This window comes from Coccomyxa subellipsoidea (genome assembly GCF_000258705.1).
Source record: "Coccomyxa subellipsoidea C-169, whole genome shotgun sequence".
In the NCBI taxonomy this organism is placed as follows: domain Eukaryota; kingdom Viridiplantae; phylum Chlorophyta; class Trebouxiophyceae; family Coccomyxaceae; genus Coccomyxa; species Coccomyxa subellipsoidea.
Genome location: NW_005178029.1, coordinates 484802 through 505677, shown reverse-complemented (window position 1 = coordinate 505677; position 20876 = coordinate 484802). Strand labels below are relative to the sequence as shown.

Here is a 20876-nt window from a genome sequence, read left to right as displayed (position 1 = left end):
CTTCTCCTTGCAAGGTGATGCTTTTCAACTATTGCTTACCAATCGTGATCTCCTTGCAAGAAAGCTGTGTGCAAAATTCCTCCTCTTTTTGGATCCTTTGGATCGGTTAAAACAGGAAGAAAGGAGCATAATTTATGCGGATGTCTTGTTCTTGACGTTCCCATAGCTGGAAGATTTCGACATGCAGCACCTCTATGTGTTATCGTACAGCGATGTTGAATCACGTAATAGCTTCCATGCAGATGGCAGAGGATGTCAAAGCCTCTAAGATCGGGCAGGCCGCGGGAAGGAGCATGACAATTAATGATCTTCCTGAGGAGATGCTTCAGCGCATCAGCAGTCACATGGCCACGAAAGACTGGGCGCGGGCATGTAGGGTATCAAAAAAATTCAACGAAGTGACACCTCCCGTGCTAGAGCTGAAAGGGCTTGCAGAGCTCCTGTGGGCCGTGAAGAGGTGGTGTCAGTCGTCCAGCATCACCCTTACTTTTGATGAGACAGCCTCACAGATGGGTGTGTGCTTGGGGAGATCTGAACCACTGCAGAACATGACTACCTTTAAGATCAAGGCCCCGTTCCTGAGCACCATTCAAGATAAGATGGCTTCAACCCAGGCTGGCATCATTGTCACAGGAGCGCTAATGCGCACATTTTGGCACAGCTCTAGATCATCTACACTGACCTTACATGCGCAGTTTCTCGCCGTACTGCCACCGTCGCTCGTGCAGCTGCAGGATCTCACTCTGCGGATGTTCCCAACTCCAATTATGCTGGAGGAGACGTTCTCTGCCTTGGAGCAACTTACAAATTTGACCAGCTTGAAGTTGCTGAAAGTCCAGATGGTTAGAGAGTTGAAGGTGCCTGGTCTGTCATTGGCTGGCCTTCCTCTGAGGAAGCTGGCTCTGAGATGTGTCATTCCAAGCAGTCTCACCATTCCGGATCGCTGCATGTTGGATGTCACGGAGCTGGGTCGGGCCAATGCATTGCAGTTCTGTGAGCAGCATAAAGAAGCTTTAAATCTGTATAAGTACAAGAAAATGGTTGCCATGATTGAGGTGCCAGCATTCATACCCTCTGCTTGCAACCTGAAGTTCCTCATTCTAGAATGCAGCTCTTTTGGAAGCTCTGAAGCCCCATTGGAGGTGCACAGGCTGATGAAGTTGCGAGCCTTGAGTCTCAGTGCTACTGATGTCCATGTTGAGCTTGGCGACTTGCCATCTCTGTTCCGCTTGACTTTGAGTTCAAAAAATTTGTTGAATGTGAGGCTGAGGGATCCACCAGAGGATGTCGCAGGCAAGCTGAAGAAATTCTCCTTCAGCTACAAAAATGTGCAAGGCTATGGCCTCATGAGCTTGCTGCAGTCTCTTGCGTCAAAAGGGTCACAGTGGGATGCCGCAACGGATGGAGCCATGACCACAGTCAGTCCCAAAGCAAGCTAATTAGTAACGAGCCTATTGACCTGCAGGAACAGCTGATATGTTGGTATTGTGTAATGAATCAAGGATTTAGCAGACACCAAGGAGCTGGCTGTACATGTACTGTAGCACTGGATTCAATCCAGTGGATTGTGAAATTGTTGAATGAAATCCATTTTGAATGGCCCATGTGTGAATCACTACAATACACACAAGACAATGCTATCCCTCTCATCCATATCCAAGGACGAGAATGCATGATTTAATTGAACATTATACGCTGCCCATGCAATTTATTTGTTTACACATTCACATGCCAGCCAATCTCGCGTCCTGCTCACCACCTTGCTCAGCATCTGCACCAATTCGTCATTTTTCTCACACCCAAGCACATCCGCCAGAGACACATCCACCTCCTCTCGGCCTTCAACACACTTTCCACACATTGCTGTTTTCCCCACAGCACTCTTCGCACAGCACTGTTCACAACCCTCGACACTGCAACAACTCTTAGCCAGCCCGCCGTCTCTGGATGTTCTAAGTCTCTCAGAATGTTCCTCGATGGATGAATGGCAGCAGCCGTCCAGTCCTGCCAAGAGGCCCTCCAGGACTGGCAGAGCCCGCTGCAGATTGAACAGGTGCATCAGCCTCTGCTGGCGGCTGATTGCAGGCTGCCTGATCAGGCGTAGCTCGCGAGCAGCAATGCAGCCGACAAACTCGGCAGCCGCTCGGAAGTCGAGGCCGCAGTTGGCCGCCATGTTGCGCTGCACCAGCTCCTCAAACTCCTCAGGGGAGCAGGTCGCCCTGCGCACATGTTGAAAATTTGAGGCCTGAGGGTCCAGAGGAATACAGTCATGAATGCCTGACCAAGGTTTCCAGCAGGTGCATGAAGGTGTTTATAGACAAGCCCCTTGCTTCAGCATTCCCTGCAGCTGTGGACACTCAAGAGAAAAGGTGCTCCCCCGGTGCTCTGCTAGCGGACTGAACCCACAGAGTCTCTGACCAGCAGGAACATTTCAGAAACCTGAACCAGAGACCCTTTACTGTTTTTGTCTGTGCGCGATAGATGCTTCACAGGCATGTTCCGCTGTATTGTGCATGAGCCAGGCCTGTCTTTTACACATTCCTGCTGCGAGAGGGTGCCCTTTCCAGAGGTCTTCTCTGTACAAAGGGCCAGAGACACAAATTGGGATATTTTGAGGGTAAAGGTGGCCCCGGCTGGCGGGGGCCGGTATATATACTGAGCACCGTGCCCACGGTTGATTGGGTCTTGCTTGGATCTGGCAAGTCCAACAAGGGGTAGGGTTGTTGCAGCCTTAAACTGCAGCTTGTCTGCAGGACGCACCTTGCCTTTTGGCAGGAAACGCGTGTAATACCAATAATATAATAAGGTGGCCCACGCAAGCGCACCGGCAATCCTCGATGGCGGCTGCGGCTTCGGCGTGCTCGCGGCGCAGCAATGCCCAGCCCCGGTGCAAATTGAAGCCGTTGAGCCAGTTGTGGTTGATAGAGAGCGTGTCCTCCAGGTTTGTCACTGTGTGGTGCCACCCGCTCGGCACAAATATGGCCTCGCCAACACCCTGGAATAAGCACCAGGAATTTCATGGTCACCTTGTCTGGCCAGAAGCTATCGAAAAATAAACTCTCAGCCTGATGCCACAAGTGCCTTGAAGTCCATCAGCACATACAGGTCACACAACAGAAGGGAAACTGCAGATCGATTAAAACTGACGCATTAATAAATGTCATGCTTGCTGCAAGGACATTGGGTGTGCTCCCACCGTTGCACAAAATATTACTCTGCTGCCGGCTGACCCTTCTCAGGTCTGAGTCTCAGGACACTTGCGCACAACTTCCCCATGAGCCTCACGAAACTTCACATCCGGCTGAGTGCAGCACATTGATTTGTGTGGGAGAACAGGCAGATCACCTGATCGACTTCGATGACATGTCGCCTGGCGGCTGCGAGATTGGGGAAGTGTTGCGCGCGGCAGCCGTCAGTCTCAAAGTCGGGCGCCATTTCGCGGCCGAAGCGGTCGTAGAGCAGATGCGTGTGCTGCGGCGGCAGCAGCCGCCACCGCTTGCGCCCGCAAACGTTCACCGACCTGCAATCGCAAATGAATTTCAAATAGGTTTGAAATTTAGAAAGCTAGAAAGCTAATGAAGGCGGACGTGAAGAAAATATGAGATGTGTTTCAGGAAACAGATGTAATGCAGCATTCTCGACAACTACGCCCACAAGATCCCACTGTTGCCGTTTTGTCACTTATCCTGAAGGACAGTAGGCTGGCAAAGTTGAGAGGTTCATGAATGACTTGATGGCCTGCTCAAAAGAGTTGGCTTGCTGCTACAGTCACTGATGTGAAGGTTGATCATGCAAAAGTGCTGCAAAGTCCCCAAGATAAAAAAAACGTTGCATTACTTCAAAGATTAACAGCTGGGCTGCTAAGGGCACTTTACCAGCTGAAAGAGCGCAGCACATCGGCATGCAGTGCAGTGGTGGTGCCTTTCGGGCCCAGGTACACGAACCGGTAGTCTGATGTCACTATGTTCTCCTGACTGTGAGTTCCATTGCCTGTGGAAGCAGCCTGGTGACCTGCACTGTCAAAACATGCTTGCATCTCCATCTCATGTAACCAACCAGAACTCCCTCAGAAAAGAGGCAAGACAATGGAATTTAGAGCAGTACAGACTGTGACTGCAAGATGAAGCATGGGCATGGAATGGAGCAGAGAAGAATGCTTATGCTACAGGTGGAAACATACTTGTCTGGCGCATGTCATAGTACTCATTAAGCCAGTCATCCCTGAAGTATTCTGGCAGCACATATGCCTGTGCACAGGATGTAACTCTCATCTTCTTCCTGGCCGACATTTTGGGCAGTAATCTGACTTGGCCCGCTAACAGGCAATGCAAGCAACAAAGGCATGCAAAAAGAGGAGGCCTGCCTTGTAGTCAGGGAACTCGTTCACAAAGTGCCAGTCCTTGAGATACAGCAGCTGCTCCTCATGGCCCTGTTTATGTCGTAACCACCAGTCCACATACTCTGCTACTGTCATGTCGTGCCTCTGGCCGCCTCCATACCCATCTGAAGTGCTGCACAGCACATCCAAGCTATCATTTAGACAAAAAGCAAGATAATGTAATAGAAATCAGCTAGGATTTCAGACAACTTCACACCAAGTCTGCTGATCTCAGACATGACGGGGCCCTGTTGCGATGCAAGCTTTCGGCAAAAGCTACAAAGGAGGAGGTTGTTCATATTCAAACCTGGCAGAGGCAGTGGCCCAGATGCGTGCATCACCAAACTTCTCTGACAAAAATTGGAGGTTCACCCCGCCGTCCGCTGTCTCCCAGTCCTGACAAGCCTGCCAACCCTCTGTCACCCCCTGCACACACGCACACCTTATCTCTTGCACAAGGTTCCAGGTCCTGTGCGATCTTTCAAGGCCGAATGTCAATCTGCTGGAGACCCAGGGATGTGATGTCCGGCATGATGCATTTGGCTTTAACATTTCCAGTAGGACTCAACACCAAAACAGCAAGGAATGTGCATGTGTGGGCACCCCAGCAGACCCACCGCACCTCGATCATGACCGGTAGATTGGGAGCCATGTATTCCAAGACGAATGCATCATAGGACAGCTCGTTTGCATGCCTGCAAGGAATATTGCAATTGCAGGTGCTCGAGCCAGATATGGGTTCTCCGGAGGATCCTCTGCTCACAGCAGACTGCTGTGTCCCTTCAGGCAAGCTGTCATCGGCTGCTGTCACAAAGTCCTCCAGTGCATCCACTGAACCATCCATCAAGCGGGCTGCAAGGGCGGCAGGATCTGTGCCCCGCTCAGTCCACCTGTTGTACACCAAGGAGGCCAGGTGCAGGCGCCTGTGAACTGCAGGATCACCCTGCAGACGGGCAGCTGACACTTTTGTGTGTGTCATCTGGTACTTGCAATGCATACTTAATCTCCATCCTATTAATGCTGTCTAGTATGCATGCTGTAGTATGCAGCAGGATGTCTGTTATCTTCCCAAAGAGCGTAGCAATGGATACCAGATCTTTGCTGATCACCTCGTTAATTTCGCCAGAAGCTGTGTCGGCGATGAGAAGGTGTTCTAGTGTAACCTCCCTGCAGCAATATCAAACTCAGTTTCGAGTTAGGATACAATGATCGAGGCAGACCAGCAATAAGTTAGATGGTGATTCATAAGAGCAGGTCTGGTCTCACCGGAGAGAGATCGAGGGAGGACTGTCCATGTGGTCCCACATTTTCAGACAATGACTACTTATTCAGTGTGCGTGCGATCCTGTGCAAAGCTGTTGTCCCCAGATTCACATGACCAGATTCGTCACTAATCCGCTGACGTGTCAAGGGCCCCACGAGAGGGGGTCTTGAGATTTCCGCTGTTGGCCCCGAAACACAATTTCTTGCTTGTCGGAGGCAATTGTATATCTGTCTGTATATTGTGAAGTTCAACCAGGGCACCCAACACTCGAGCTTCGTTCAGGTGAGCTTTTGTCCCCTGGTGTCCCAGCTGCTCGTTCAGCAGAGTGTTGACATCCACAGGTTATTCAAAAATGTCCTCTATGCATACTGAATGCCAGCCATGAGTCTTGAAACAAGTGGCATGCCTAGTAATGGTTCTTTTTGCAAGACTATAAGCACTGAGTGCGTCAAGAGGTGGCGGGATTCCGGCCATTACGGTTCCAAGGTTGTGCTTTGGGAACTCCACCAACCCATATTGTAATTGAATTCGGTGCGCGTATTGTGACTTGATATTTTTCTGGTTACGAGCTTTCGATTGTTGCGAGAAGGGGTGGCCTGTGTTGGTTCCGGCGTATATATCAAGATTTGGGGTAGGCCGACAATGGAAGCAACCTTTGAGACACTTTCCTCGTTCTGCACTATCGGCAGGCGTTCCACGTTCAGTAGGGATTCTATCAGGATGCAGATGTGAACCGTATACATTACAAAGTGTCCAGCCTCAAATTTAGCGGAGATCCGTTTGTCACCGGCTTGTTCTCGGTACTGAGACCCTTGTAATGTGTTTCAGGTCCACATGATGTACTTCTTCCTTGCCATTGTGGCATCTTTGGCGGTCTTTGCGGCCCCAAGCGCAGCAATCACCGACATCCAGATCCTCAACTTCGCCCTCAATCTTGAGTGCCTCGAGGTGATAAGCAAAAGACTGTATACCTCTGAGATTCACAGTGATACACGTTCATATGTTTGAATACATCAAAACGGAGCCACAGCACTCATCAGCTAACAGTTCTTGACATGCAACACGGTCACCTCCCTGAACCTCGAATGCGTGTGTCACGGCAGGCCGAGTTCTACAGTTATGCTGCGTTCGGGAAGGGACTGAACGCCACGCTGCTTGGCGGCGGCCCTGGCTCTACTGGCGGACAGAAAGCCAAGCTGAGCTATGCAGTCCAGCAGTACGCTCTTGAAATTGCCGAAGACGAGCTCAACCATGTGAGCACACCTCCCCAGCCTCTTCGTTCTTCAGCACACCTTGCTGCCTACCCTTCGATTAAATCAAATATCATACTTCTCAGGGTCTGGACGGTTGGACTGAGCTTATTTCTGTATTGATGACGCTTTCCCTGCCATGTTTGCAGGTGGCTTTCCTTCGCTCAGCCCTGGGTGACAAGGCAGTCCCCTGCCCCCAGATCGACATCGGCACAGCCTTCAGTGCCATCATCGACGCTGCTCTGGGCTCCAAGGCCACCAGCTACAAGTTCTCCCCCTACGACAACGACCTGGACTTCCTCCTTGGTGGGTCTCCTCTCCTCAATAGCCGTCCCTTTGACAGTCATTTCAACTGCACTGCCTGATCAGCCATGCATCTGCTGAAAATAAATGACCAAAAGCCTATACATTCATGAGGCATTCTCAGCATGCACAATGCCTCAGAAAATGCTGTGTTGCTTGGCTCTGGCAACACTTGTGGGCCCCAGTTGGGAACCGAGCGCCGGTCCATATCTCAAAATGTTCTTTTCCTTCCTGACATAGCAGGAACATCCCTTGGTCTTTCTATCAGCATGTTTTGACCATCATGCTAGCTTGCCTGATCATTAACTTCCCTGCTAGCACAGCCCACCAGTGGTGTGGGGATCTTTCTCCACATCCTGCCTGCAGTATTCTTGAAGAGTCAAAACTTGACATGGCTTTCATGTGAGCGCAGGCTCCTTCCTGTTTGAGGATGTTGGTGTGACCGCCTACCTTGGAGCAGCCCCCGCCATCACGGACAAGACTGTGCTCGGAGCAGCCGGCGGCATTTTGGCAGTTGAGGCATACCACGCAGGCATAATCAGAACCCTGTTGTACCAGGATGGCGCCTACCCTGTCGTCCCCTACAAGATCCAGACCGTTGACTTTGTCCAGGTGTGGCTTCCCTCTTCCCTGCTGCCTTCCATCTTTTCACCAATCTCTACAGCATTCATCTGCCAGCATTGCTCTGGGACAGTCCAGGAGCATTTGCACTGTTCAAGCGCCATGCAGATGTTGCCACTTTTACAATATTCTCATGCGTGCATGCGGCAAATGTTAGTCTGGCGCCAACTCTACTGGATGTTCCACTGGATGCATACTATCCTGTAGCTTATGATACAGGAGAGGACATGATTGCCCAAGCCTGTACCCAGCAGCTCATTACCCCTGCTGTTGCGCAGGCTCTGTCCAACCTGCGCGCGGCAGTCGGCGGCGGCAAGGACCAGGGAATCACGTCCCCTGCGGCCGACGGCTCGCTCTACGTCCCATACCTGACCTCAAAGTACGAGTCAAACCTGGTGCCCACCAACGCCGCCAGCCTGGCGTTCGCTCGCACCATTCCCGAGGTGCTCGCCATCGTCTACGGGGGCTCTGCTTCCACCCCTGGCGCATTTTTCCCCGAGGGCATCAACCCCGGCGTCTAGATAGGTTTGCGGGAAAATATATATTTACCGCACCCTCCTCCTGGGATGCACCCAGTGTGACAAGGGCCCTCCATGGCGAGTGGCCGGCAATGCAATTGCAGCTTCTGCCATTTAATAATTAGGTGTATCTTCTCTTGTGTTGTGAAACTGGATGGACGCAGCAGCTGCTGGCGCGCGATAATCGATTGCCTCATGATGACGGATGACAAACGCCCCAAATTCGAATCGCCCCTGGCGCAAAGTTTGAGTGGCGGTGCCTTGTGGGCACAGAAAAGGAAGTGGATAGGCGGACCTGGCAATATTTTAATCTATTAATGTATTGGGCCACACTAACTGAACTGGGGTTCTTTTCCGCATGTTGGAGACCATGCATGGGTGGGACATTTTGTGCCACAACTAGGAGCCTGATGCCACAACTAGGAGTCGTTGCGTATACCAGCCAGAACTTATTGCATATTCGGCCGAGCTGATGCATTGGATCTCCATTTTGTGGCTGGGTTTTCTTAGAAACTGAAAGGGCTGGCTGCAGTGTTGAGCATCGCGTTGTTGGCAACGAGATGGGGTGTCTATAGTGAGCGCTAGCAGCAGCTGATACTGAAGGCCCAGAACAAAGTTTTAGAGGACTGTGGTTCTCCTTTATGGCGGCTTGCAATAAATGTACGCAGCCTGCTGCAACAAGAGACCACCAGTACTGCCAGAAGCTTCTCCCTTGATATTAACGAATTGCCTCTGGGTTGCCGAGTTTGCAAAGCTGCAGTGAGGATTCCAGGTGTGGCAATGAATGTTGACTGCAATGAACAACGACATGCAAGTAAGCAGCAATTATCTGCATGCCTTTATTCTTGCATCGATATCCGGCCATTTGAATGTGTTGGGAGGACCCAAGCATGTGGACTTGTTGCATGCTTTTTCCGTCTTGGGTCCTTGAGGACTGATCAACCGGGTTGTAAAATGTGCAATACATATCGTAGCTTGCTCAGATTGTCAGCAAAAATTCCCAAGTCCATACAGATGCAAATCACTGGCCCTCATGGACACATCTGACACGCCTTGCATTCTCACTCTTCTAGAAAAGGGCCCCTATCACGCTGGGCTCCAGCAATTGCAGCCTCCCCAAGGAGCCGTGAACTCAGTGGTCCGAATAATATGACGGGGTGATACACTTGTCAAAAAAAACAGCACCGCCGATTTGTGAGCCTGCCTGAGCGGCCAGAGCCGCCCCCCGGGCATATCACTGAGGACAGCGAGCTCCCCTTCATAAAGCAGAGAACCAAGCAGTGGTTTGCAGCTCGGGAGTCAGCTGTTACAGCTAGCAACATGGCCTTGCTGTTGGGGCTGAAAGAACCCTCGGCAGCAAAGACCCTGGGGTCAGCGGGCGTGGGAGTGCACCCAGACAAAGGCTGCGCTGATCTAAGCCGTGCGTCTGCGGTGCTCATTGGAGCGATGGGGCCGCAGGCGCTTCCTCCTGTACAGCCGCGCGGCGCTTTCGCATCCTGCGCCATGGAGATGGGCACCATCAAGGAATGCGACGTCCTGCTCGGCTATGCCCAGCACATGGATGCTATGAACAGGTGAAGCAGCACACATCACTTTTGATTTGATTTGCGGACATTGTACAGATCTGGATCAGGAGACCCATTGTGCAATAGTAAAAATGAGCATTAGGGAGCAACTCTGTGCAAATGCAGGCCACTCGCCCTGAGAATGCACGAGACCGGTGCTGTGGTCCTCTCATCAATCCCAGCCGAAGTGGCGCAGCTTGCATCAGTGGACATGGCCAAGCTTCCCCGGATCATTGCATCTCCTGATGCTATCGTCAGGGACAGTGCCACTGGCGAGGCGCATCTAATCGTTGAGGCAAAGCACAGGTTTCCATTCGTGGAGGCTGGAGGCCTGTTCACCTTCATGGGGAGAAGGCGGCAGCCGATGAAAGAGATCAGCGTTGAGTATTTTGCGCAATGCCAGGTCCAGATGCTGGTGACTGGAGTCAAGCGCTGCGATCTGGTCTCGTACTCCACTGGCGGCTGCAAAATCTTCCACATCGGCCGGGATGATGAGTGGTGCAGCCTAGCCCTGCTGCTCCTGCAGAAGTTGCAGAGTCAGCACATCAGCACAAAGCAACCGCTCACACCAGCATTCTATCTGGACACCGTGCGGGTGCTGCATGGCAGGCTGCTGCGCCAGACCATTCAGAGCATGCGTGCGCTCTCAGAGCAGCTGGTCACAGAGGCACCGAGCGCCTTCAATGCAGCTGCCAAGGAACGGTTTCTGGACGACATGCCAGAGGAAGATCCCAGGAAGCAGGCCACAAGTATGTACTTTCTGGTGGAAAGAAAATATTGATTTGTGGACAAGGTCACGTGATTGGCATGATTGAGACAGGTGATTATGTGAATACCTCTGCAGGGCTTGCTATTGGTAGCGCTGCAGAAATCACCAGAGCTGCTGAAGAGCGCAATGCGAGCAGCCAGGCGGCAACTGCGAGCGGCGCTGGAGTTGCAGGCACTGAAGCTGCAGAGGCTGTTGTGCCTCGCTCAGTACCCTCTGATGCCATGGCCGCCCCAGACATGGCGCAGCTCCCTACAAATGCAGCAGCAGTGCCCCCTGAGCAGCATCAAGTGGACAACAATGCTGCCCCTCCAGTGGTAAGTGAATAGCCCACAACCAGCGGGTGACAATATGTATGCTTCATGTGTGCAACGATCAGCTTTGCGCATAGGTGCGCAGAATATCTGAATGGCAGAATCTGCTGCAGGCACCCGGTGCATCACGAGCAGCGACAACAAAACGCGCCCGCAAGCCAAACATGCGCTACAATGACGGTGTCGCTGCAGAGGTAACCACTTTAGAATATTTTGTTTGCGAGATATAAGTGTGCCTGTTGGTATCAGTTATGTAGATGAGCAAAAATACCTGCTGTTGCGCATGGAAGGCTTTGTTGCAGACCGCCATTCCAGAGCGGAGGGCAGCTGCAGCAGCGGGTGGCTCCATTTCAGCCTCTGCGCGGCCCACCCTCCCACCTCGACCGCGCAAGGCCGCCCCTTCGCAGCAGCCGCCCCGGGCAGCCAGCCCAGTCCACAGTTGTGAAGCCCCCCTGTCAGCCAGGCACAGTGAGCAGCCTCAGGTGAGAAGCCGGAATGGTTTGGCAGGATCTCTAGGTTTCCTTGCCACTGGCTCATTTCTGAATGTGGGCTGCAGGCAGCTGGAATTGCGACACCCGCTGTTTTGAAAGCAATAGAGCTCATCAACAAGCCAGTGGTCCTTGCGGCACTGTGGGCGACGACGCAGCATTTGGATCTGATACAGGGAACCAGCATCAATGAGAACTGGCACAGCTGGCTGAAGACGCACCTGCCCATATTGGGAGGAATTCGGACGTACTTCATGCTCAGCGTTCTCCTGCAGTGGCAGCAGATGAGATTCAATTCAGCAGTCCTCATGCGCAGACGGCAGGCAGCAAAGGAGGCCCAGGGGTGCAGACAGCAGCACGGACTCAGTGAGCAGGAATTGCGCCTTCAGATCGCAGCGGCATTCTCAGACACAGACACAGTGCAGCCTACGCGCAAGGCGTACCACGAATACATGCACAAATCCTATGATCTTCAGAGCATGGCAGCAATGGGCTTCACGAGGGCAAAGCCCAAGGCCAGCTCTGGAGGCAAGTGGTCAGAGGCAGAGATTGCAGGGATGCTCGAGTGCCTAGCAGACCTCCACAAAGGGGAAGCTATGATCCACACCCAAGATCCCTGCTACTTCGTGTCTCACCATGGTTTGTTGAGGCAGAAGAGCACTGCCCAGGTCAGGGAGCTCCTGAGATTTCTTGAGAGAAAGTACGAGTTTTAAGGTTGCCGGGCGCACGATATCCATCGACATTGGAAGAAGCCTGCATTGCAGTATCCCTGTAAGATCACCAGCTGAAATTCCGACCATTCCCACAGAGTTCCAAGCACGGTCTGCTGAGCAACCAAAATCAACGATCTGTTGATATTGGGACGTCAGAATGCAACCGAAGCACAATCAAGTAGCTTCACCGTTCCTGATCAGTAAGTCTGTCGAGTCACATGGATGTAGGACCACTGAGTCAAGAGATAGGACGTGCCTCCTTTTAAGTGAAGATTCCGCAAGGCAATCAGCACATCCCGGATACCGCAAAGACGCAAAGGAGCAGCGGAAGACTTGTCGCGCCCTTGAATGCGCGGAATGTGGGTGGGCTCCAAATTCTCTTATATAGGATGTACATGAAATTGAGGTGCTCCGCAATGAATCAAAATACCACAACCTCTTGTCCTGGGCTCACGAACAAAGCCAAGTCTTGCAGAGCTGTTCACATCACAGCAGCCCGATACAGCATGAGGGCTTGCTGTACGGACGATATCGAAGATACAAAGACTCTAGCTCACGCCTGTCCTTTCCTTTTAATCTACAGAGAGCCTGTGTGAAAGGATCTGTGATGATCAATACTGTAGAGATAGAATGAGGCCCATCTACATCGGATGTGCCGGCCCTCCCAACCCTCGAAAAGGGACTTATGCACTCCTACAAAAAACCCCTCATGTGCCCCAAGACTTGGAAGATCGTACTGTCAAAGCTCTAAATCATTGCATGTAGCGTTTGTACACTAGGCGTCCGGCATGCAAGCAACTCTCGCAGCACGTGCTGTACCCAGCCATTTTGGCTTGAGGAGCACGCTTCTTAGGATGACAGCTTGTGGTCTGAAAGCATCACGCACCATTATGGCAAAAGCTTATCTGGGGCCAGAACGTCAGAGCCAGAGCGAGAGCGAGAGCATAACGAGTCTTATCAAGGCAAGTTCATGCATTACCGAGCCAAGGAGGCAATGGAAGAGCTCCAGGAAGAACATGAGTGGCAGACATCTGTGTTATGCGCCTACTCGTACATTGTGAAAAATTCGCATTGTCGTGGCTCCATGTACTCATTCATGCAGGATCTCAGGGAGCGCAACATAGCCTTGCTCATTGGGGCAGGCGTGTCTGGCCAGCTCATGTATCAAAATCCTTCTTGGGACAAGGCAGTCCTCGATTCAAATCTAAAAAGCTGCTCATCTTGGGGGGGATTGGTTCGAGCAATAGCAGGAGAAATGAGCCGTGTAATGTTTCGTGATGAAACTGACTGGACTCCTGGGATTTTGAACATGATGAGCCTGATCCAGTGTGGATTGGTGACTTCTTTGGCCCATCATCTGCTTGTTTGTGGTGTATTGCATGCTTGAAGCCTTTCTCAAAAAGACTTGGCAGTGGGGCATTGTGACCCTGAAATACATTTGCGCAGGTTACCGAAGAGAAGGCCACTCAAAAGGAAGACTTGTCCAAAGGAGCTCGCGTTCTTGAGAACAGTCAAGAGCTTATTCCAGATCCAGAGTGGAATACCTTTCATGCACGCGTCAATGCGAAGAGAGAAGACCAGGGCAGATTTGCTCTGGATCATTGGAAGCAGATTGCAAAAGAAATATTTAAGCGCAAGGAATGTCCAGATGCAGATGCTGATCCTGGGTATTTTGCATCGCTGGCCTTTCTTGAGCAGATGCTGAAAAATCGCTTCCCAGAGGGCTTGAATACTACAAATCCATTCCAAAAGTTGGCAGAGCTTGTGATGATGCCGCTTCAGGTGCGATGTCCTTCCCCTGTGGCTGATAACGCATCATGCTTCCGCGTGTGATTTCGTGGGATATGACGATGCTAGTTGCAGCACACCCTATGAATATGTTCTTTGTTTGCAGGCTGATAAGAGCGCTGCCATTGTGGCATCTTTGAAAGCACTTGTCATCCACTGCCCAATCCTGACATTCAATTATGACATATTCTTGGAGCAAGTGCTACATCGATCACCAGTGAACAGCTCTGAGATTGATGACCCATGTGGATTCTATTGCGCAAAAGATGGGAGTGTTGGCGCAAAAATGCTGACGCATACCTCATGTGTGGTCCATCTGCATGGAATGTTCTACAACAACATTGTACTGGATCGCGAGACGTACCAGGCAGCTGCAAGCACTTTTTGGGATAAGCTGGCTGTTGTGAATAGGAGGTAAGGAAGAGTTCTGGCACTTGTCAATTGGTGGCCTTTGTCATTAATTGTGTCATTTTGATCCCTTAGCAATCCATGAAACTGATACTCAATATTTGATGTTCGTCGCAGTTTCCTCATGGTCGGCATTGGAAACGGGCTGACAGATATCAATATGCTGTCATATGGGAGGGGAGAGCTGGCAGAAAAGTCCAGCTTGAAACACTACCACCTATGCACCCAGGAGGGGATCGAAAAATATGAAGGGGCGCTAAAAAAGATTGAGAGTAGTGATCCCGAATTGGCCACTTGGATGAGGAAAAACATCAAGCCAATCATATATGGTGATAGCCATGCAGAATTGCCCCAATTCATGGACAGACTTGTTGCAAAGATGTAGGCCCTACGTTTGGGCAAGATGAGCTCTACTACACATGTGGGATTAACATCGGGGTGTGCTTTGAATATTGAAAGACTAATACGATAGCAAAAATACAGAACCCCTCTCATACGGAGTTCAATACAGCGCGCCTGCAGATCCCTCCTCAAGAGTCTGCCATGAGGGAGTACTGATGCTGATTGCTCCCAGACACCACCACTCTGTACGCTATCGACCCCACCAGGAACAAGGCAAACAACGCCAGGGGAATCAGGTACCCATTCTGCCTCACAAACATCTCCCAGTCTGACAAGCCGGCACTGCCGCTGCCCCCGCCGCGGCCAGAGCTCGGATCTCCGACCTGGAACGCGCGAGAGGCGCCCGAAAACGCCTGTGTCCCGCCGAAGATGTGCTTGTAGTCCCCAAAGTGCCGCAGCCGATACATGCCTGTAATATTGCGCAGACAGAAATGCCTTCAGCTTGATCCCTGATTTGCTGGCTTCTTGAGCCTCTATGCAGGCTTTTGGATCCATCAAAAGAACGGAATCTTCATAGACCACAAAAGGTGCACAGAGACATGCAGGATATTCTATTTCAGTACCAACACTAGATCAGCAGACCAAAGCCACAGACCATGCGGCAAAAGACAATGCGTCCGCAGCCCCATCTGCAAGGCGCATAAAAGACTGCAGGCTAGTGGAATATGAGGATACATCTGACAAAAGAGGGGACCTTTTGGCAAGGGGAACGCACCGGCAGGGACTCCCTCAGGGATGTCCCATGTGATGGTGGCAGAGGACTCCGGGGACAGCACATGCGGCCGAGCCCAGTAGAACTTCGTGCTCACGTGGCTGTCCGTGTACACCTGCACATGCCACAAACACCTTCACACGCACGCCTTGTGGTTTATTAACAACATGTCATTCAAGATGTAGGCTGGATCGGACGACACACAAGTCATTGCATGGTGTCACATCTGGAGGGCCCCAAAAGGAATACCGAGTCATAGCCTGTCTAGAGCAAATTCAGCAAAGTACCGCAACGTACCATCAAAGCCAGAAAAGCCTGTCAGCAGACATGCAAGCAACATGTCTGCTTGCATACTCGATGAAAAGAAAACACCAGGCTCCGTTTAGAAGCGTATCCAGGTGCATGGCCAGACAGAGAAGAAACAATGGCAGGAGCGCACCACATCCCAGCCGTCAGGGGAGCTCTTATTCTGCCGTTCCACGGTGAGGAACGTCCCCTCCAGCCGCACATTGTTGCGCGGGCATGCCGACCTGAACACCGCTCGCGCTGTCGACCCCGCCTCATATCTCCCCCCAGCCACATCCTCCACCACGTCCCCAAAGTTGGCCCCTGCACAGTAGCACTCTCCTGAGCCAAGTAGATGTGGTCCTTAAATGGACCTTGAATCCCATTTATGTAGTAAACATCGTATGAGATGACAACACAAAGGGAGGGTCCATTAAATCAAGTGGGCCGCGGCCGATGCGCGCGCAACACATTATAATTACATGCAGTCACTGTGCATGCATGCTTTGATGATGCACAGGGCAGCACGCACCGCTGGGCACGGAGTCGAGGACGACAGGGCCCAGGAAGGACCACTGGGCGTCGATCATGTTGGGCGGGGAGGGGCCCGGGGGCGTTGCCTTGCGCAGCACCATCGCCTCTGCCAGCCGCGAAAACTCCTGTGGCAGCAGAAAAGGGCATGCTCTGAAGAGGATTCCAGCAGGGCAAGCAAGAGCTTTCAAAATGTGACCAAGTGTGGTGAGTACCTCCTGCAATTTGCATCCAGTGACAGAAAGCATGTGAAAGCAGAGCTCAAGACAGGCAGATCATGCCACCTCTTGAAGCGTCTGTATGTTCTGCATGGCCCATCTTCGATAGTTCACAAAAGGAAAGACAAATCTGGGGCATACCTGGATGTAGGCATCAAGGGTGTGGGGCCCAAATATGGTGCTGGCGCCCTCGTAGCGCTGCATGCCATACTCTTCAATCGTGGTGATGTAGCTTGAGTAAGTATTAGTCAGTCCCGCGATGACCACCCGCACATCCTCGCCCCAGGTACCTGATACCTGCACCATAAAAACTTACAGCTAAAAAAGAGAATGTCAACTCGTTCTCATTATCAGCCAGGACCTGCCCAATCTCACCCCATGCTTGTCACACAAGCAACAAATGTAAGCATAAGAAGTTTACCGCTGCCTACTCCGCCCAGAAAGCTCAAGCAGAAGCACCTCCTATACTCAAGACAATAAGATGAAGTGCATAGAGGCTGCATTACTTACTTTGCAGCATCTACTTCATAGATATTCTGCTGCAAAAGCACTGCGTCAGGCAGAAGTTCAGGGCGCCTGTGCCACACTAAAGGATGCAAGGGACTGTCCGCATGAATGCAAACAGCTGATTTAAGTCCAAGCGAACATACCAATACATGCCTATGGTGTTTGGCAGACAATTTTCTGCAAAATTGAAGCCGGCACCTGTGCGTAGATTGCCTCCCTCAGGCGCCGACCGGCCATGGTGGTGAACTCTCCAGGCACACACAGGATCACCAGCTGACCCGCACGCAGAATCTGGATGTCCACGATTGCCGGCTGCCTGCAGTCATGAACAATCGCCACTTTGTCATTCTCACGCCATGCTCACAACGCTCATAACAAGTCCCGCCTGTATGGTCCCACCATTCATGACCATGCTTCATTGTGATGACACATCTGTCATCCGGCAATGGTAGTCCAATATGTCAATAGGAAGTCTCAGCCCACAGACAACAGCGCACCTGCTCGGTGAGATCCACTCTTCTGACAGAAGCAGGGTATGCATCATGTGATATGATATCTACAACATTGCTGGTGTGTGCAAGGACAGGAATGCTTGACAGAGGACAGATGAGGGAGAGCACCATTCGTAGGGCACATGCACGGAGCCTGTGTCGAGGATGATGGGCTTAGGCGCCTGGCAGGCAACCTGCTCGGCGCTGGGCTCCTTGAGGAAGTGGCGCACCACTTTCCAGAACAGCGTCCCATTCTGGTCGCCCTGCTTGAAGTCAAACGCCCCCGGCCCTGCTAAGAGCAAAGCGCACTCAAATCTTCTGCAGCCCGCAAGGTTGCCACGAGTCCAGACATTCCAGTACTTCCTCAGCAATGAAGTGAATGGCAACTCCCATGTGCTTTGAATGGGGTGATTGTCGGTTCATGTTGCATACGGCATGCAATCATGGAAGCCTCCAAGGAAGCTTCTGGGTCAATCAAGCGCCCCTTCTCAGAAATAATTGTGATAGTGCGCATGTGCACGGTAGCAATCAAGAATGCACTATTATGCATTCTATAGGGCGCACCATCGGTTGTGCCGGCTGCGAAGCTGAAGCCCATGGCGGCCCTGCAGGTGCGGCCGGCTCGGGTGAAGTTGGACGCATGAACTGTCACGCTGCTCATGTCCAGGAACATGTGCCTGTAGTCCACAGAGCCTGCAGCACATGTCCAAACAATGAAGATTCAAAGGGTTCTGAGCGACATTCTCAAATGCGTAAACCTTGCACAACTATCTCCCCGGAGTTGAAATGCACCGCTGATAAGTCTGCATTGCTCGGAAGGCACCCTCGCCATGAATTATACAGCACATGAACATGCACATATCACGGGGATTGCGCACCACATGAGTAATATATTAATCCATGCAATCCGTGATGTTTTTCCTGGGTTCAGCCAAGCGTGCTGGAAAGTGAAGTGTTTGAATCTCAGCCACCTGTAGTGACTATCTGGTACCTAACTACTTGTTCGTTTTGTGTGCAGCATGTGAAGCTGTGCGAGGCGAAGGCCAAGTTGCTGGAGGGCCTGGAGGGCAAGCCCCTGAAAGAGTTCAAGGACATGTACGCCGGGCATATGCTGAGCAACATCCAACCAAATCCCGCCAAGGCTTTAGCATGCGGGATCTGGTGTGGATGTTGCTCAGCCAACGCCTGCGATCTCATATTAAGGCCTTCAACAGGGCACAAGAAGAAAGGGAGGTGGACTTACCTGTGACATCCAGGCTGCCGTTGTCCTGCCAGAGGCTCTGCGCCTTGTCGGACTGGCGGCGTGCAATAATCTCGTTGCTCTTGAAGCCGTGGTCGTCCGCTTCCCATGCCGGGCCGCGCCCGATGCACATCTCATTGCGCCCGTTGCACGTGCTGTGCTCCTTCTCGCATGGGACGCCTGACCATCCAAATTTGGCAGCCATCAGCAATTCCTGTTCTCTTCCATATTAGTATCGCCACAGCCATGCCGTCAGCTCAATTCACTTCAATTATCCGTGTGAGCTCAACAGGATTCCAACGCTGATCTGAAGCTCATGTAGAGCTCCACTCTTAGGCATTATAATGGAGACAGCCGACTCCCATTTACATGCGTATGTTCCCAGATCCTCAATCAGACAGAGATAAGCTTGAAGGTCTCCATGCAAGCACCAGGGACAGAGCAGGGCTTGACCTGTGTCATAGCAGAAGGCGCCGAGGATGTTGGGGGATGTGTCACCCACATTGCTCTGCCCAAAGGACGCCACAAAATCCTGGCTGACAGCGGCATTGCCGTCCCTGCTGCTCTTTGCGGCCCACTCCTCCATGAACTGTGCTGCCACCCCCTTGTTGTCGCCGCTGATGAGGCTGTTGGTGTTATTGATGGAGGTACAGTGCACTGGGTACCACGCCACAGCCCCTCGGCCCCTGGAAATGCCACTCACACCTCAGAAGACTAGTACACGCAGTCTTTTTAAATTAGGATATCAGCACTGCTGTCTCCCGTGCACACCAAGGTAAATCAAAGACCAGCGTTGGTGCAGGCGAGTCGTTCACATACTTGATGTCACAGTAGTAATTAACGAACACCCCAGTCTCTCTTCACGATTGAACAGCAAACATGCCATGAGACAGACTTTTCAAGTGCGCTTCGAAGCCAAAGCAAGGGGAATGCCTGAATGCTATGGCAGTGTAATGGCCATTTGACGGGCATGGCCGTCCACGACTACCCCTGCTTTGGGTTCCGTGGGCATCTGATTAGACCATCATGCACGGCATGAAGCCGTATTGATGTCTAAGACATGAGAGCACTCACCTGCCATCAGCGTCCATGACCTTGAGCAGAGTCATGTCTTTGTCTGTGTTGTGCTTGTACCGGGCGCGCTCCTCTGCAGGATTGGCCAGATATGATGTGGGGCTCCGATTGGCATTTGCATCCAACAGCTCCCCATGATTCAGTTGCAGCGTTCCAGGCGCCACATCCTCATGTGCGCGCTTGATTGCCTGGAATAGGCACTATAAATAAAAATACATGCATGCATGCATGAACTGAAAACACACATGCAATGTTTGAATGAGCCCAAGTGTGTTACAAAGTAGGGACCAGGGAAGGAGCTTGCACACGTCATGCATGTCAAATAGGCATGCATGTGCCAAAATTGTCACACCATGCAACTAAGCAGCAGCTCACCTCAACAATGCCGCCCACAAGTACATCAAAGCTCTCCCTGACGAAACCCAGGGATGTGATAATGTACAGGATGTACTGCAGGTATCCTCCAGGCCCTGAGTGGGTATGGATGCCACTCATGGCCACATTGCCCTCATGATAGACACCACCATAGAGCCCCTGCAAAGTGGACATCCAGGCATGAGGAGACTTTGAGATACACGCGGTCAAGCACACAAGAACTCCAAGACATCAGCATGAAGGCACATCAAGGCTGCTGTGACCTACCTTCAGTTGGGCAAGAACGGTCATTGTGACTCCTTGCGACGCCATGCATGCGTCAAGGTTGACAAACACGAATCGCTTGCTGCGTGACATTCCAGTGAGCATTCTCAGTCCTGTATGTTGGATAGGGCTATGGGGAGAGCAGGAAGTGCATTGATGTGCAAGTCTCACATCTGTTCACTTGAAGAATTAAATAGCAGCTAAAGTTAGGATCCAACCTGTCATCCTTGGCATCGCCAATGATGTATGCCCTGGCGTACAGCCTAGTGTGGATGCCAGCGGCTAGCTGAGTCGCGCTAGCATAGCCCTGTTATATGCAACCAGGAAATTAGACCAACATCATGAGAACCACGTGCTCAAAGAAAGAATGCTTATGTTAATTTATGCCCAACAATCGAAGG

The 20876-nt window shown here is 51.7% G+C and overlaps 4 protein-coding genes across 4 annotated transcripts; 2 read left to right on the top strand and 2 right to left on the bottom strand.

Moving 5' to 3' along the window:
* Positions 1-683: 683 nt before the first annotated feature.
* Positions 684-5685, bottom strand: COCSUDRAFT_57279 (Clavaminate synthase-like protein; the record flags this gene model as incomplete). Its single annotated transcript, XM_005645201.1, has 11 exons — positions 684-743; positions 2027-2219; positions 2826-2995; positions 3346-3520; positions 3876-4011; positions 4181-4247; positions 4388-4511; positions 4686-4804; positions 5142-5321; positions 5488-5545; positions 5645-5685. 11 exons carry the CDS (start codon positions 5683-5685, stop codon positions 684-686), a joined length of 1323 nt encoding a protein of 440 aa, XP_005645258.1.
* Positions 5686-6476: 791 nt separating this feature from the next.
* On the top strand, positions 6477-8337 carry COCSUDRAFT_57278 (hypothetical protein; the record flags this gene model as incomplete). Its single annotated transcript, XM_005645200.1, has 5 exons — positions 6477-6590; positions 6746-6895; positions 7042-7198; positions 7608-7807; positions 8095-8337. 5 exons carry the CDS (start codon positions 6477-6479, stop codon positions 8335-8337), a joined length of 864 nt encoding a protein of 287 aa, XP_005645257.1.
* A 2483-nt stretch (positions 8338-10820) lies between these two features.
* COCSUDRAFT_33865 (hypothetical protein) lies at positions 10821-12699 on the top strand. Its single transcript, XM_005645199.1, has 5 exons — positions 10821-10917; positions 11251-11431; positions 11689-11736; positions 12103-12220; positions 12437-12699. Exons 1-4 carry the CDS (start codon positions 10890-10892, stop codon positions 12113-12115), a joined length of 270 nt encoding a protein of 89 aa, XP_005645256.1. The 5' UTR covers positions 10821-10889; the 3' UTR covers positions 12116-12220; positions 12437-12699.
* Positions 12700-14906: 2207 nt separating this feature from the next.
* On the bottom strand, positions 14907-20568 carry COCSUDRAFT_43643 (Neutral/alkaline nonlysosomal ceramidase; the record flags this gene model as incomplete). Its single annotated transcript, XM_005645198.1, has 13 exons — positions 14907-15187; positions 15494-15605; positions 15930-16099; positions 16308-16434; positions 16666-16821; positions 17230-17347; positions 17652-17811; positions 18087-18215; positions 18766-18942; positions 19216-19448; positions 19837-20024; positions 20212-20370; positions 20479-20568. 13 exons carry the CDS (start codon positions 20566-20568, stop codon positions 14907-14909), a joined length of 2100 nt encoding a protein of 699 aa, XP_005645255.1.
* Positions 20569-20876: the final 308 nt, after the last annotated feature.